Raw genomic sequence first — 18,444 nt, 5'->3', positions numbered from 1 at the left:
TTCATAATCAGCAAATCGGTTTATGAGACAACTAATGGATGGTTGATATATTCTGCAATAGCATTAAAGAATTAAGGGTAAGTTCACCTTTGTTCACTTTTTTTATTCTAAATTCCAGCTCCCCTATGAACCAATATAGTATTAAAGGAGAAGCCCAGCCAAAGCTCATTTTGCTGTACTTCTCCTATGGATCACAGGAGTACAGTTCGTTTTGCACTCCTGTGACCCGTTTTCAGCAGAGAGCGGACTTCAGACACCAATTTCATTCCAGGAGTCTGGATCCGCCAGGTGCCTGGACTGACACCCATCTCAGCCTCTCAGCGAGCCGCTGAGAGACTGAACCGACCACCTCCGCCGCCCCCTCCACCGCTCACGGAGCTCTGAAAACCGAGCGATCGGCTGTGTTCGATCGCTCGGTTCTCAGCGTGGATCGAACCGATGATGCATCCACCTAGGTAAGTATGAATGGGGAAAAAAAAAATCCTTTACTTCTTCAGCTTCACTACAACGTCTACTGGTAGTTCTTCAGCCCCTTGAGCTCCTAGGTCTCTCACTGGACTCTCTAATTCACTGACTCTGAATCCCGTGAGCTCCTCAAGGCATTTGCGGTGGTATCTCCTTCAAGCGTCACCTACGCTTCCCTGCTGGGTCCCTAGCTTGGCACTCCAGATACTCCTCAAGCTTCACCCCTGCTAACCGGCTCGGTCCCTGGCTTGACACACAAGGCTGCTCTGCAAGCGTCACCTCCGCTGGTTGGGTCCCTGACTTGATCACTTCCTGAAGTTTCCCGATTCTTCACTGTGCCCATTCGGTGAGAATGTTGCTCCGGTACTTGCTTCAGTTACTCACTGTGGTCCCTGGTAAAGGTGATTGGTCCCTTAGTGGTGACAGCTTCCCTTCTACCTCCGACCATGACAGGTTCTCCGTCCGGCAGAACCGTCACTTTTGGTTGGACTGCAAGCCGCAGCCCCAACCCTGCGCTGTCCTCTTACTTTTGAATAGGCCCTGACACAGCCAGATGCCCTCGGGATAGACCCAATCTCTGGCCTAGCAGCCCAGGGCGTACGACACATGTCCACCCAGACAGCAGTCCAGGTGGCACAGAACATAGATCACCTGACTCCACCCGAATATATAGGTTCTCCCAGCAGGCTAAGGGATTCAAGAAAACCCCTGCCCATTGGCTGAGATATCCCATATACCCTTAACTTGAACTTGAAATGTCCTTATCACATCTAATGTCACCAAGTGCCCAGGCCACCTAGTGGCAGAAGAGAAAAGTACAACAAGGCCAAACTTAGGGAGAAATCAGTGGATCTCTAACAACTATCTACAGTAGCTACTCCTGACAAGGAATTTGGTGAGGAGCTCCCTGACTAATAAACCCCAGGGCGCTACATGAACAAAGGTGAACTTATCCTTTAAATGACAAAATCAAAGTTTGCCATTGCTGCCCTAATCCTAAAAATGCTACTTGAATGGCTGTCCCTATCTTTAGTATTTTCTAAATCAATGACCTGGAACAAGCATGCAGATTAGAACTCCTGACCTGTATATTTGTTTCAGGTCAGTTCCACGCAGAAAATACTTAATGTGACCCTGTCACTGGCGATTAAAAATTAAGACAACCAGCACCTGCAAGAGATGAGATTTTGAGTACCATAAATTGTAAAAATATTCAGTTATTTTCAATTATTATGTGAAAAGCAAATTCATGTTTACTTATTTCATCTGCACACCATTGGATATTCAAGGTAAATAGAAATTTTACACAGTTGGATAATTTAATTAATTTTAAAATGAAATACATTTTAAATTAAACTGGTTGTAAACCCTTAAATATACCCAGTGATTGGCCTCAGGTGATAGACAGAGATTAAACAGATCCTCCTACATAAGTTGTACCTGTTTATCTGAAGTTTTCTCTTCTTTATATCCATTGAAGTGCAGAATTTATAAAGCTTGTCTAAGCTGTCAGAAAACAGGGGACAGAGAGCTGAAATTACACTCCGCAGAGCTCAGCAAGGATAGCTGTGAGAGCTGATTGGAGGGAAAGTATACACCCCTCTTAACACAGCATACAGGAACAGAGCTGAGGCTGTCAATCACAGGCTGTGTACTGGAGATCCCCTCCATGTCACCTTTTTTCTTTTGGTGTCAGGAAAACTTATCAGAAGTGACTCATGCAGATAGAAGAGGAACGGGGCAGCTGACAGAAATGACAGTGCTCTGGATTGATAGTACATACTATAGAGCAGTGATGGAAAACCTTGGCACCCCAGATGTTTTGGAACTACATTGCCCATGATGCTCATGCATTCCGCAGTGTAGTTGAGCATCATAGGAAATCTAGTTCCAAAACATCTGGGGTGCCAAGGTTCGCCATTACTGCTATAGAGGGATATGCTTTGTTTATATTTCATGTCTGAGGTTTACAACCACTTTATGTTCAATAGGTTTTATTTCTTATCAAAACAGAATAAACAAAGATGTAACAAGGTGCGAACCAGTAGGCACACTGGCATAATGAATTTGGGTGGTATAATTGTCAACAATGAGAGACAAGTCAGTACCATTTCAGTGTATAGATCTTATTGCGTTCCATAGGCGGCTCCCGCCAGCCTGGACGCCCCATTGGGAGCAGACTGTGTCTTATGGGCTGGGGGCACAGCATTAATTGTCATTTACGCTAGTATAAGTTTTGTCATCAACACAATGTTAGGGAAGCATGTGGATAAAAGAATCCAGGACTTCTGGGTGTACAAATAGAGGTATACATTTATGACAATTTTGAATGGGATTGAGTAGTACAGATGTGTAAGGAACTAGAACACTGGTAGTTCCAAAAGGAAATAACGTTCATCCGAGGTAAAGGTATAGATAAGAAAGAGATAGATAGTAAGGAAGAGGGAAGGACATAAAAAAAGAAGAAAAGAGTATTTAGAAAAAAAAGGGGGGGGAGAGGCAGCAATCACTGTTCAAGGGGGGCTTTAAATTGGGAAGGCACGAGCAGGGTTTCTAAACGTTTTGGTGGGGGTCACGGGGGGTTCTTGTCGAAGAGATTCTATATTTCAATTTCTCTGATGCGGAGTAATGCCTCTAGATGCTCCAGGTAGTAGAGAATTCGTCCCATTTATCCAGGACTTTGGCCTGCATCTCCTCCATAAGCATGATATCGTTGATCTCACTTACCCACTCTAAGTTCTAGGAATTAATTGCCTACCTACACTGAGAAAGAATTTCAAAACGCTGGCCTTCTGGGATTTTATTGAGCCGGGGAGTAGGGATAAAAGGGCAATGGAGGGGGAAGGTGTTAATGGCTCATCATATATTTCGGTGAAAAATTGAAAAATCTGTAACCAGAACGGGCAAATCCCTGTGCATTCCCACCAAGTATTGAGATAGGTGCCTTTCTCCGAGTGACATCTCCAGCAGGCGTCGGTGGCAGAGGGGAACCTTAACCTTAATGACCTTAATATTGGTTGGGACTTTATACCACCTGGATAACAGCTTGTAATTTTTTTCCTGGGTGTAGCTTGAGATAGATGACTTGTGAGTGAATAGAAAGGTTTTGTGCCATTCCTCATCAGATATGTCTATCCCCAGCACCCCTGACCAAATCTTGGTAAACTTAGGTAGGATACCATGTGTATGGTCAAGGATCAGTCTATAAATCATTGATAAAGTGTGGCAAGGGACTTTGGAGGGTGTGCATAATTGTTCAATGTCCGTTAAAGGTCTATGTATTTGTTTTCAGTCATGTAGTAGTTTGCAGTAGGAGGATAAATGGAGTTGCGTTAACAAATTTATGTTGGAAGTTGAGGTAGTCCAGTTCGCCACATATGATCCATGATTGCTATGAACGAATTGTTTCACTGTGGGCCATGAGGATCTATTGTACGTGTCTATGGTTGGGGCAGTCTCTGCCCTCTGGTAGGGCCGGGTTGTCGAATAAGGGAGTAAGTGGGCTCAGTTCAGTGGACAACGAGTATCTGTCTCTCCTACGGTACCAAATGTGCAGTGTGTCAATTGTTAGAGGGGATAAAGTTGGTAGAGATTTGTGGGCCAGGTCGTAGCCCAATAACAAGGCATGAAGGTCGACCGGGGACATGTCCTGCTCCACCGAAGTGGAGGCTTTGGTCAGCGAGCGGGGGAACCATTCTAGGATGCGGGAGACTACTGTTGAGGTATGATAGAGCTCAAAGTCTGGTAAGCTTACCCCGCCATTAGTTTTTGAAGAGCATAGGAGTTTATGTTTTAGTCTAGGATGGTTCCCATGCCAGACAAAACGAATGGCCATGTAACGGACGGTGCGGAAAAATGCAGACGGTAGTGTTATCGGTAAGGCCTGAAATAAGTAAAGCAGTTTGGAAAGTATGTCCATTTTTAAGACGTTCATGTGTCCGAACCATGATACAGGGTGATCAAACCTGCTCTCTGTGAGGCGTCTAAGTTTTGTAGGCAGTGGACTAAAGTTCAGGGCATATACATCCGGTATATGATAGGATTGCGGTGCCTAAGTAGGAGATTGATTTGGATTGCCACTGAAACGAAAAACTGGTCTGGGGTGAGGGGAGAGTGGGTTGTGGCAGGGAGAGGTTCAGGGCTTCCGTTTTGGAGAGATTTAGTTTATAGTTGCTGAATAGACCAAACCTGTGGATCTCGGACAGTATGGAGGGAATGCTGATGTGAGGTTGGGTTACATATAGGAGAAGGTCATCCGCATACAGGGAGAGTTTGGGTAAATAATAATGGGTAAATCGTCCCTTATCTCTCGCCACTAGGGAATGTTCTGTGAGGATTCGTAGTAAGTACCTCCGGGTATTGGATAGGTCAAGTAGCGTCGTGGGGTCTAGAGAGCATTTATGGGAGCCTTCCAGGGATGTTATTTTGGCTAAAAGGTGCAAGATGTCGGACGTACGTGCCCGTTTGAGTCGGGAGCCATGTTGAATAAATTTGCCCCTGAGAACGCATTTAAGTGCGTCCCACTTAGTTAGGGGGTTGGTGTCGTTATGAGCATGGTCCTTGACAAAGTCTCTAATGGTATTTATAATATCTTGGAAACAGACCGAATCAGACAATAAATTGTTGTTCCGCCTCCATGAGAATCTTTTCTTGTGTATGGGAATTTGTTCGAGACTCATGCGGATTGAGGTGTAGTCAGACCAGAGCTTCAGGCCTATTGATGTTACTGGGGAATAGTCAAGGAGTGATTGTAAGATCAGAATGTAATCAATGCAGCTATATGAGGAATGTGCGGGGGAGTAGTATGTGTAGTCCCTATTTGAGGGGTTTAACACTCGCCACACATCTACCAGCGACAGCTCAGAAAAGAGCAAATTCATTTTGGTCAGGGAAGCCGGGGACACAGAGGACTTACCTGTAGATGAGTCCAAGCGTGGTATCAAGGCAGCATTGAGGTCACCCCCTAGGATCACGTTGACGGCGCCAAACCGTTTTAGATGGGACGTCACTGAGGAGAGGAACCGCTGTTGATCCTGGTTGGGAGAATACACGTTAACTATAGTAAAAATTGATTGCATATATGACAGTTTCAGAAGAATATACCTACTTAGCGGGTCAATGACCGAGTCAAGAACATCTGGGGTGAAGGAAGCATGAAAGGCAATAGAGAACCCCTTAGATTTTGTAGAGGGGTTGTTTCTGTGAAACCATATAGGATAGTGCTTGTGGAGGAGGAGCGGGACAGCATTGGATCTAAAATGGGTTTCTTGAAGAAGGAGGATTTGGGTGCGGAGTTTGTGAAAATGGTATAGTATTTGCCTCCTTTTCTCTGGAATGTTAAAACCTCTGGAATTTAGAGAGGAAACCTGTAGGGAAATTTGTGGAGCCATTTGGGAGATGACATGGGTTTAAGAATAATGGAGATAGGATAGGAGCTTGCTGTCTCAATGAGGGGAATGGGGAGGTAATTTCGGTGGAAAGAGCGGCCTCTAGTGGTGATAAAGTAGAAAGTAGAAGAGGGAGGTAAAGAAGAAAGACAGAAAGAAAGATAGGTGTGTAACCAAGACCTCAATGGCCAAACTAAAGATTGTGTAACCAACATGTAAGCTAAGGCCACTATGGGCACTGAAAACCCTAATGTGGGGATCATGGTCAGCACACAGTGGGGCCCACACACACCAGGTAACAATAAAGAACATTTTATAGGTAAATTACAGCTCAGAGCCCTGGTAGCTGTGTAAAGAAAATACAAGGGTCTGGTAACTTACAAGTAAACATTTCTGATATACAAGGCTCATTACCAACGCTACATGTATGTATGTAATGCTGTGGGGGGGGGGGGGGATGCAACTGGGAATGAAGAAGCAGCGTCTAACAAGGGGAGAGTCTTATCGTTATAAAACAACCTGTGTGGGGGGAATAAAAGGAAGGTTAGCATCGTCCCAACATAACTATGAACAGAGGGGACCGTACAGGTCTGGAACCTGAAAAAATATTGGTCAAGGCATGTGAGTTAATCTCTCAGACAGCTGATAATTTAGAGGCTTCAGATCTGGTGCATTTATTTTTCTTGGATCACTGTTGCCAGCCTGTGGTGATAGGAAGGCCCGGGGTGGCAGTGTGTAATGGCCATTCAGGGATAGCGATTTGCGGAAGTTCAAAAGTACAAAGGAAGTTTGGGAGATCTCCCAGAGTGCGAAGTGTTGTAGATTTCCTGTCATGTGATGCAAAAAGATGAAACTGGAAGCCCCAGCAGTACTTAATTTGCTTAGCATGTAGGGCGCCTGTTAGTGGCTTCAGAGCCCGTCGCATGTCCAGAGTCGGCTTAGAGAAGTTTGGGCGTAGTGTGACTTGAGTGCCATTGAAATAAACAGCGTCTTGCGTGTGAGCTGCTTGCATGATGTCGGCTTTAATAGCGTAAAAGTGCACCTTGCAGATGACATCTCTGGGGTGTCCTCCACTGTGTGCTCAACCTCTTCTAGCCTGTTAGTGAAATCTCTGCGCAGTTCTGCCATCTCATGCTTGTATTAGTGCTCAAGCCACTTGACACAGGCTTCAAAATCGTGCCTGGTTGGCAAGGCCTTAATGTAAGCTTCCATGTCCCAGCTAACATAGAAGCGTTGTGTGTCAGGAGAAGGGCAGCCTGAGCGGACCAAGCCGTATTCTTACTCTAGAGGGGATCGGGTGCATTGTCTGGTCCTCATGTGGGGAGATGAGAGCTGTGAGCTGAGTGCTGCGAGGCCGCATGGAAGCCTGAGGAACGGGACAGCGCCATCTTGGATGGGGGGGCGCACTGACTCGACCCTAAACTGGTGAAAAAGCAGCCGATCTCCCCTTCCTTACTCTGATCAGGGGTCTTGTGACTCCCCCCCCCCCTTTCCTCCCCATTACAGACCTGTAGGGCTATTGTAGGGACGTCAGGGGTCGGTGGATGCCTGGTGTGTGCGAGAGCCGAGGAAGGAAGCGTCCTATCTCTCCATGCGCTTGGCCATGCCCCTCTTACAGCCACTTTGAATTAACTAATTTATAGTGTGAAAATTGTCAATTTCTTTAATAATTCAGCCTCTTAATATTTATCTGACCTGGCACCTGTTTGTGGAATGTTAACTCTTTTAACTTCTTTTAACTCTACGCTCTACTCTACACTGCCTGGAGGAGCTTCCTATCTGAAACATTTCCTGGAGTGTTGGAAGTCAGCTACGCCACCATGCTCTGTGTTTTCTCCAGTCTGTCCCTATGTCACTACAGGACACACAGGCATCCAGCACTGTCAAAAGTATTTCAGAGGTGAGGATTCTCCAGGGAGCAAAGGGAAAATTCCACAAACAGGTGCTAGGCCAAGTAAGTTTAGCGCACCCCCTTAGGAGCCGCAAGTAACTGGGATCCCCCACCCTGCACAACCAGGCACACCAAATTTTCACAGGCATACTTGAGGCAGAGAACAGTCCGTGACTGTTTTTTGAGGGATAATAACTTGGATAGGGATGGGAGATTATGAGATGCCCACTTGACTTCAGGACAGGGGCGTTGCTAGGTGGGAAAAAGACCAGGGGTTTCAGCCCGAAGTCCAAGCCCGGTGGCGGCGGGGGGGGGATTGACTGCTTGGGGGGAGGGGAGGCTCACTTGCTGATTGCTGCCTGGCTCACCAGTGCCCATCCATGCTGACCACTAAACTTACCTACCTGACCATTACACTGACCTACTTGCCCCCTACACTGACCTACCAGACCACTACACTGACCCCCCTGACACCTACATTGATCCCCCTGACACCTACACTGACCACCCCTGATACATACACTGACCCCCCTGACACATACACTAACCCCCCTGACACATACATTGATCCCCCTGACACATACACTGACCCCCTGACACATACATTGACCCCCCTTGACACATACATTGACTGCCCCTGGCACATACATTGACCCGCCTGACACATACATTGACCGCCCTGACACATACATTGATCCCCCCTGACACATACATTGATCCCCCCTGACACATACATTGATCCCCCGACACATACATTGACCCCCCTGACACATACACTGACCCCCCCTGACACCTACATTGACCCCCCTGTGACAGATGACCTCTTGACACTCCTGCAGCTCAGCCTTACCTGTGTAGTGTAGCCCATCTCATTCATGACCACTTCGAGACAGGAGGCTGCACGCACCAGATAAAGAGAGACAGGATAGGAGAGCTGCTCCGCTGCCCACCCATTTACACAGAGCTAGCAGGGATCTCCCAGTGCCCAGCGTTGCCACAGTGTCATTCCGACCTCCTCCTGGAAAAGGCAGCACCTTTGATGGACATTGGATAACATTTTGGTTATACCACCACTTGTCCTTATTTTAAATCTAGCTACTTCACAGATTTTTAAAAACGTGTAATTAGAGTTTGTATGAAATGTACAAACTTCTCTGTTAGTAATTAGAATTTGTTTCCAAACCTCTCCCAGGTCTCTTCCCTAAAATGGCATCTGCAGCACACAGGAGAAGCGGTACCTGCATTTTTATAAATAAGCATGCATTTTCACATGTGCTCATATTTGTATACATACCATACCATCAATGCTGTGCAAATGGAATTATTTTAGGTGTTATAGCACCTTAATGGTATATAACCTTTTTTTTTTATTCACATCATATGTTACGTTAACCCCATGTGTTATTGTTTACTAAGGTGCACTAAGGCAGCACATTCATACTTAAAGTCCACCTTTAAATATATTTTCACGTGTGAATCACAACTTGAGAAACCCCCGATATATGTTTGTTCCCATTCACATAGCACACGTAACAAAATATTTCTTATCTTTCTTGTTTCTTTGAAGCAGAATTATACATAAATACAGTACTGTATCTTTCGGCATCTTGTTTTGTTCACAATAACAAGCAGTGTGATTATTTATTAGGGACACTTCAGGGACAGGGTTCTGTTTAACAATGCTCGCCGGTTCTTCCTGCCGACCCATATGTCACTAGAGGACACAGTAGTGACATAATAGTTGGCGGGAAAAAAAACAGTGAACTTTGCACAGAGTATGGAAAGATCAACATTACAAGAAGTGCTGCCTTCCCAGCAAACTTTTGGGGACAGAGAAGGGTTCAGGTCTGTAAGAAGTATTTAAATTTTTTCTATTGCAATCCAGTCCAGTATACTTTTTGTGAAAGGGTTATATTAAAATGACTGACAGGTTAATTGTTGAAATTCTTGTAATGCCGCGTACAAACGAGCAGACTTTTTGACGCACTAGGTCCGGCGGACCGGACGCCATCGGACAATTCGACTGTGTGTGGGCCTCAGCTGACTTTTTTTCCGCAAAAATCAGACGGACCTAGAAATAAAACATGTTTCAAATCTTTCCGTTGGACTTGAGTCTGGTCGAAAAGTCCGCTCGTTTGTATGCTAGTCCGACGGACAAAAACCGACGCTAGGGCAGCTATTGGCTACTGGCTATGAACTTCCTTGTTTTAGTCCGGTCGTACATTATCACGTACGAATCCGTCCCACTATGGTTGATCGTGTGTAGGCAAGTCCGTTCATCCGAAAGTCCGTCGGAAAGTCCGTTGGAAAGTCCGTTGAAAAGTCCGCCGGACCTAGTCCGTCAAAAAGTCCGCCCGTGTGTACACGGCATAAGTGTGATAATTTGGTATTTTGCTTAAAAGAATGTATAGACAGTTCATTCATTACCTATTAATATTTTTGAAAGTCTGAGCAATGCAGTAACCAGAGCTGGATTGATGTAGATAAATGGCAGTGTTAACAGTATATATACCCAAACAATAGGGCATAAAATAGGGAGACGGAATGGAAAAACTATCTTGTTCAAACTTCTCCCACATCTCCCTCTGCTGGCAATAGTCATCACTGCAGTGACATCACATTTACAGCAGCATCAGGCCACAGAGTAAAACATTTTCACTTTAGTGAATATTCACTTTACTGAGTAGATAAGTTTAAGCTGTGATCACGTCAATAAACCTTATTCACTCAAGCTAAATGAAAATTTGCAACGATTCTCTACTATTTTAGTAAATTCATGTGTTTTAATCAGGGTTCGATTAATGGCATGGTACCTTCTCTGTCATTTCTTGCACTGCCATGGACTTTTCCTGCTAAAGTTCTTGAAAAATAAATGACTCAATTTTTCACAAACTTTTAATGAAACATTTACACATATTTTTTTTTGTTAAGCTTCACTCCCTCCAAATCAAAAAGTAGAGAACAGCAAATATATTGGTTTTAATTTACAAAAGACAAATAGGCTGTCCATTTTGCAAAGGGTATTCCCCCCCCAGAGCTTAGTACATGAGGAGAAGCTCTGCTGACTGTCATTATTCAATTACTTGCAAACAAAAATGCTGTTATTTTTTTTTCCTTACATGTGATTTGGTATTCTTTGCAAAGTGGAACCTCACTGCTTTCACTAAGTGCTGGGGCAAATTCCCTTGCAAAGTGCAACTTCCCTTGCAAAGTGAACAGCCTATTTACCATTAGGAAATCATCCCAATTATGTCAAGCAGAGCAGTCTGATACAGAGAAAAAACCTACTCATCTGTACTTTTTTCACTCTTACAATTCCCAATGTTATTAGAGAAAAGTGATTCTGTCTGCCACCAGCGTGTGTAAGGCCAAGTTCACACTGTTGTGCATTACTGCAATATGCAAACACACATGCTGTGTGCGTTGGTGCACTATGGTGCCATACTGCCATTCATGCCTAATGACACCCCAATGCACTTTACAAATGCTGTGCAAAACAGTGCATGGTATCAGACTACCAAGTGTTGTGTGCTGCATTACAGGAAATAGGATATACACTTAATGCATTAAGAACGGGCTGCTTTAATGCAGTGCGAGTTGGATCAAAGAGGTCAAAATAGTCTGGACAATGCCATTAGAAATGGGATCCCAGAGCAAAGACAAAGAGGTATAAAACCAGGAGGGGTAGATTATTCTGGGGAGTTACGATAAGATAGCTGTGGTTGGTGGCCTTCACTGGTCACTATTCAGAGCAGGACAAGCAGTCAATGACACATGCTGGGTATTACTGTATATAATTACCTGTTCTCTATTCAGACCTGTGATCACAGCATCTGGCTGGGGGAAGTTCTACAGCACCAATTTTCCTTTGAAGCTCTGTGATGTCATATGAAAAAGTATGATGTTCCCTCAGACCAAAATAACTTTTTGTGAGCCACATGAATTTAATTTTTCTTAATTTATCATCAAAATGAAAGCTGAAGTTTAGTGACAAAATATTCTTTTGTGAAAATGCAACAGGGATATGCCTTACCTGTAATGAAATGTATCCCACATCCTGTAGGCTGATGGTTCCTGTAGAAATCCTCCTTTTACTAATGCTGATCCTCTTCACAGCTGTGAACTTCTGGTGCTGCATGGGTTAAGTGCTTGGGTTGAAAATCCTGTCGAGACTCTCAAAAGAATGTAAAAAGTGCTCTGAGTGGGGAAGAAGCAGATATACAAATACAACCAAGCAGTTAGCCAAAGCAGCAGCACCAAAAGTTAATGTTGTGAAGAGGACCGGCATCAGTGAAGGGAGGATTACACTTCATTACAGGTAAGTCTTCCTTGTGCTTTTTCCATAAAATATTTTTTTCACTAAACTTCATCTTTAGATTTGAAACAAGAGAACTTACAATAATGTTAGGGATGCTGGGGAGGTCAGCCAATATGACAAGAAAAACATGCAGCAGCAAAATGTCACAAATAATGGTTGAGTACTAACTATCCCTAGATATCACTCATTAATGAAGGAGCCCAATTGGAAGCAGGCTCTCGCTTGTCTGAATCAGTTTGCTTATATTTAGTTGCCACTAATGACAGACCAGCCTTTTTCACACCTTTTATAGCAAAAAGCAGCATGGAGCTGGGAGCTCTTGACATGACTTATAACTGGCAGACTCGGCAAAAAGATTTTAGTGTACTCAACGTTTCTCATTTGCCCCATTTTTCTGTTCCAGCGGTCACCCATGGGTTACCTAAAACTTCAAGGTTTCAGCTGATTGTACATATAACATAGATGCAAGTTATGAAGCTGCGGGTCCAGCCAAAGTTTTAGGCAATTGCCAGAGTAAAATCAACATAAGACGCCAGGAAATGGGGCAGGATCTTATCTTTCCCACTTTCATTAACTTTTATATACAAAGTAAAAATATCTGTATAATTAGACCAGTAGACCACACTACGTGGCATGACCTTGAAGGAGTCAGTCCGGTTACATTTTAGCCATGAAAGATAATATACTTGTCAATAGCACACTGCATGAATAACATGGGGATAACTGAGCATTTATTATGCATACATCGTTATCAGCAGTAAGTGCTTTGCCTGTACAATCATTCCATTGTCTGGCTCATCTTGCACTTCTGTACTTCATATCTCTGATCTTCAAGTACATTCAATCAGTCTTCCAGTGCCAATATCCTAAATCCATTATGCTGCTTTATTCAGTCATTCGTGTTCTGAAACATCAATTGGCTACACATAATACAAAGATGCATGCCTTCATACTGTTAATTTATGGGAAATGTAAATCACAATATACCCAGACCTTCTTTATAAAAACTTGTAATTTGACTTTAGTTTTATGACAAAGAATGAAAGACAAATTCTATGTGTATTGCCCTGAGCAGATTTCTTCCATGGAATACAGAACCCCCTATGTTTTGGAGGGAATAAAGATGGAAGCATTTTATTGTTCAAATATAGGCGTGAGCAGCCTAATGTGACATCGCTACTCCTCTGTACATGCAATTTATGCAATACAAAGCAATCAATATTAAAATCATACCCGTCAGCTGGACAATGAAAACAAGAGTTTTGAGGTGAAGTTAAAACACCTAATACAGATTGATTATACTTGTATTGACTATTTCGCTTGATAGAAATGTAGCACTAACTCTCGGTGGAGCTGCTGGTTTAAAGCGGGCTGTTACCTTCACTCTTGACACCTCTGTTTCACGTGCACCGGGTCTAGGGTCCCGTTGAGTTTACCTCTGGACGATGTAGACACTAATGCTGGCCATACACTATACGAAAAATCGGCCGAAAAATCGTTCGTATGGACACTTCGTTCGTTTTTCGGCAAGTTAGTGGGTACAAATCGATAATCGTTTGTGACGTTTTTGTGGAAAAAAAACGAACGGCATGTTTGGAAAATTTCTGCCGAACGTACGATAAATTGCAAGGTTAATGTGTTTCCCGTCCGAACTGCCTGCACTAGGTATATGTAAAAAAACCAACACAAAATTATTTATTCATGTCCACTGAACAGATTATCGGACATTATATGATGGCACGATCGTTTGCGGTCACGGTCGAACGTTCGTTTTTCGAAAATGGGTTCGGCCGATTTTCTGTATAGTGTATGGCCAGCATAACACTTAGGTAGATTTTCCAATGCTTTAATGAACAAATTATAAAGGAAGTAGCAGGAAAAAGGCAGAAGGAAAGTTGCAGGGAAGCTCAAATACCTTTCCTTAGTATTCTTTAGGACATTCTCTGGAGTTGAACACTTGCGGTTGAATGGTTGAATGCGTTCCCCCTTGTGGGACCCAATCTTTGCCCGCCTGGATAGGCCTCTCTCACTTGCCTAGCAGCCAGTACATAGCACGAACAAAAGTCTCTGCCACAGACTTGTTTGGAATAAAACCTGTACGATCCTCTGCCACAGGATGTATTGGTTTATGATGAATGTCAGACACAGTACTTGAACTATTGAGCCAACCCGGCAGTACAATGCAGTAAAATTACTTTAGGATACGTTCTCCAACCGAGTCACCAGGCCCCTCTCCAGACCAGCACTCTGCATGATCCTTCCATGACGGGTCCTCCCCTGGGATCTTCTCGGTTGTCCAGCTTCTTCACTCAGGATAGACAGCTCAGGACCATTCCTCTGCTGCTGTGGTAGGCCCCAGACAGGCTTCTCGGCCCACCCACACGCCGCAGCGACGTGGGCCTCCGGAACGGAGGACCACGAGGTGGTACTTTTAACGCATGCCTGTTGGCCAGCAGGGCCAGCAGGTGGCTGGAAACGAACCCCTAAACATGGCGTCTGTCCCATAAATACCCTCTCCCAGAATGCAACTCGGAGGACCACCTCCACCGAGTTGTCTTCGGGACAGAGAAGCACTCATACGCTTCAACACGTTGCTTTTCCAACACCAGGCGATGGTGACAACGACACCCACCGGCACAGTGTGGAACCACATGCAACTTAGCCAAGCTGGAAGAGAGGCAAATCTAATTTCCTCTAACAAGTAACCCACAAGATTAACCTATCAGCGGTAGATTAAAAAAATCTACCAGCGCTACATACTCCCCCCACTACAATAGACGTTGTCCTCAACGTCTGTCACAAAAATAATAACTCCCAAACCTGAGAGCAGGTATTTGAACTTAAAACTTGAATTTAGGCAAAGAAGAAGAAAAAACAGTAGAAAGACATTATAAGATTAATGTCACGGGCATGGCCAGAGCGGAGGCTGTTGGAGAGGACTGTGTGCAAGCCTGTTGCCCACCGATTATGGGCCCTAGCATTTCTGGTGAATGAGAAATCCAGTCTGAACTGTATTAATCGGACTCAGTCATGTATATATTGTATGGGGACTCCTTACTGTAGATTTGTGTCCCTGAAGAGGGAGGGGGGGTTCCTCCAGCAGCCCCCTGCTGATAAGACTGATTCATTCTGCTGGGACACATCCTGTGAGGAGATGCTGGTGTTATCAACATGTGTTTATGTTAATTGAGAGAGCTGATCACATTAGCCACCAGCACTGGCTAATAGACGAATGGTCTAGGCTGAGGAGGGGGGAGATTGTTGTTTGTATTGTTAATTGTATTAATGTGTGAAGCTCGGTGCCCACAAGACTGTCATCTGGTCTGGGTACATTTTGTAGTAAATTAGGTCATGTTAATTAGGTTAGCTTTGAGTCATCCCTGCAGTATAAAGGTCTGTGAGATCTCAAAATAAAGAGTAGTAGTTCTGATGTACTCCAAGACTGGTGTTGTCTAGTTCTTGGGGTTCCTATAGCCAGATCCATTGGACTCGTGTTCCAGAACTTAGGAAGCGGTATATGACGGAAGCACTCAAGCAGAGTGTGGGGCGTTCCGTGACATTGGTGGCAAGCAGCGGGAAAGCTTCCTGAAGTCTGGGACATCCAAACTTCCATCTGGATCCAAGGTCCAGATAGCAGAAGAGGAGAGGTACAGATACCAGCCGCCATGGATGAGGAATTCAGAAGGAGGTTGCGAGAGATGCAGATACAGCACAGAGGACCAGTATCGGAGCAGGTCCTGCTGGGATGGTGTGATTCTATTCGCTGCAAACTCTGGAAGGAAGCGCTAGCCCGTGAGCAGCGACACCAGGGAAAAGTTCTCCCCTCCATCGAGGAAAGGTACTGGTCGCAGTACGGACTGCGGGTGCGGTTTTTGGGAGAAAAACCACACAAGAAGCAGACAGCTGAATTAAGCAGGCTGGTCTGGGCAGAGATGAAGTTGGATGAGAGCTACAGAGCCCTCCGGTGGCATGTATCCCAAGCATGTCCCTGGATAGCGGATGACAGCCCAATGGAAGGCTTAAGCTACGGCGGCTTGGGACTGTTGTTTGTGAAGCTGACAGGGGACCCTAACTTTGGGAGTGATTTGGAGCGGCGGGTGGACGAAATCATGGATTTCAGAGAAGGGCTACTGAACATTTCGGAAGTGCACTGGGCACAGGAAGATTTGGAGTTTCTGGCCGTTCAGGAATGGGAGCTAGAGATCGCCTACAGACGGCTGCTAGACATTGCTCAGTGCCAGGGCTGGGCTCCCTTTGCCTGGGACTATCAGGAAATACCAGCTGACAACCCTGAAATCCTGGCTGAAGAGTCGGCAATGTGGCAGAGCGATAGTGTGCTTTGCCAACCTGCCCCCACAGCTATGGAGGCGGAGGTCTTATGGCGGATGCAGCAAGTGCTGACTGACCTTGATGATCCTGTTTCTGCATGGGATGATCTTGGATGGAGGAATGTGCCTGTCCAGCAGCATGCCAGAGAATCTGCAGTGGAAAATCTGGAGATTGCCGTCCCCAAACCTGAAGTGCTGACAACAGGGCAGAGCTCTGCTAACCTCTGTCCAGAAATGATAACATCTTCTGGGTTCCATGGACAGGAGATGGTGAACCCCTATTCCCCAACATCAGTTGCAGAGACATGGGATTTGATAGACTTTTCTGCTGAGGAAGAACCGTCGGGTGAGCCCCCAGCAGAAGAGTTGGGATTAGGGCCAAACTTCATTGCGCTCTGCTCAGCACTGATGGCATCTTCTGAGTTCCACGGACAGGAGATGGTGAACCTCTATCCACAGACACCAGTTATAGAGGTAGAGGATTTAATAGACTTTTCTGCTGAGGAAGAACAACCTGATGAGCCTCCAGCAGAAGAGCTGCTATCAAGGCCAAAGTTCACTGTGTTCTGCCCAGCACCAACAGTGGCTTCAGCCTTCCTGAGAGAAGAGGTAGTCAGCCTTTCTCCCACAACACTGACAGGGACATGTGATTTTCTGCCAGCAGCATCTATGGAGTTAAAACAAACTTCTCCAGCTGAAGATCTGGTAACTGAACAGAGGGTCCAAGACCTCTGTCCCACACTTTTACCAATTCCAGAGACTGGGGATTTAATAGACGTTTCTGTAGAGGAGGAACCACCTGGCAAACCCCCAGCAGAAGTGCTGGCAACCGGACAGAGGGTCCAAGACCTCTGCCCCACACCTGCAGCAATTGTGGAGGTCCAAGGAGAGAATGCAGTCATCACCTCACAACTGCAGCTTGATCTGGTGTCAGTTGATGGGGCTTCAGTCCCCACCTGTATACCCCAGGGATGCTGGGCAGTCGGCCCAGATCCCCAACAGCAGGATGGAGTGAGCCCAGTCCCCCTGTCTTCTCTCCAGCGGCAGAAAGGATTCCAGGGAGAAGGGTCAGTCCGGGCCTCTCCCCAGCGGCAGATATGTTCTCTGAGAGAGGCAGAGGATGGCTGGGTGAGTAATACACTGTTTGGGATGATTTGTTTGGGGTACTGTGTGGGTACAGGCAGTAGAGGACTGGAACTATGGACTAACTTCGGAGTCAACCCGTCTGGGGTCTCCTCCTGTGTTAGTCTCCTGCCGAAAGGGGAGAAATGTCACGGGCATGGCCAGAGCGGAGGCTGTTGGAGAGGACTGTGTGCAAGCCTGTTGCCCACCGATTATGGGCCCTAGCATTTCTGGTGAATGAGAAATCCAGTCTGAACTGTATTAATCGGACTCAGTCATGTATATATTGTATGGGGACTCCTTACTGTAGATTTGTGTCCCTGAAGAGGGAGGGGGGGTTCCTCCAGCAGCCCCCTGCTGATAAGACTGATTCATTCTGCTGGGACACATCCTGTGAGGAGATGCTGGTGTTATCAACATGTGTTTATGTTAATTGAGAGAGCTGATCACCTTAGCCACCAGCACTGGCTAATAGACGAATGGTCTAGGCTGAGGAGGGGGGAGATTGTTGTTTGTATTGTTAATTGTATTAATGTGTGAAGCTCGGTGCCCACAAGACTGTCATCTGGTCTGGGTACATTTTGTAGTAAATTAGGTCATGTTAATTAGGTTAGCTTTGAGTCATCCCTGCAGTATAAAGGTCTGTGAGATCTCAAAATAAAGAGTAGTAGTTCTGATGTACTCCAAGACTGGTGTTGTCTAGTTCTTGGGGTTCCTATAGCCAGATCCATTGGACTCGTGTTCCAGAACTTAGGAAGCGGTATATGACGGAAGCACTCAAGCGGAGTGTGGGGCGTTCCGTGACAATTAACATTTGTAAAACAATATGTTCACATCCGCAAACAAAACCATCCTATGACTGTACATAACCCCACTATCTATCTAGCTGAAAATCCTAACAGCTTGATAGGAGATCAAATGGTTCCTGAAAAG

At 45.3% G+C, this 18,444-nt stretch overlaps 1 protein-coding gene across 2 annotated transcripts in view; it reads left to right on the top strand.

Annotated features, from left to right (window-relative positions):
• The window catches only part of PRLH (prolactin releasing hormone), a 40,309-nt gene that overhangs the window by 6,446 nt on the left and 15,419 nt on the right, over positions 1 to 18,444 (top strand). For both annotated transcript variants that reach the window (XM_073634950.1, XM_073634949.1), the window contains one exon: positions 8,936 to 8,977. In XM_073634950.1, the coding sequence (XP_073491051.1) occupies positions 8,936 to 8,977 (42 nt within the window). The remainder of the gene's footprint in view (positions 1 to 8,935; positions 8,978 to 18,444) is intronic.

Source organism: Aquarana catesbeiana, linkage group LG06, assembly GCF_042186555.1.
Source record: "Aquarana catesbeiana isolate 2022-GZ linkage group LG06, ASM4218655v1, whole genome shotgun sequence".
Taxonomy (NCBI): domain Eukaryota; kingdom Metazoa; phylum Chordata; class Amphibia; order Anura; family Ranidae; genus Aquarana; species Aquarana catesbeiana.
This window is presented reverse-complemented; position numbering and strand designations above follow the sequence as displayed.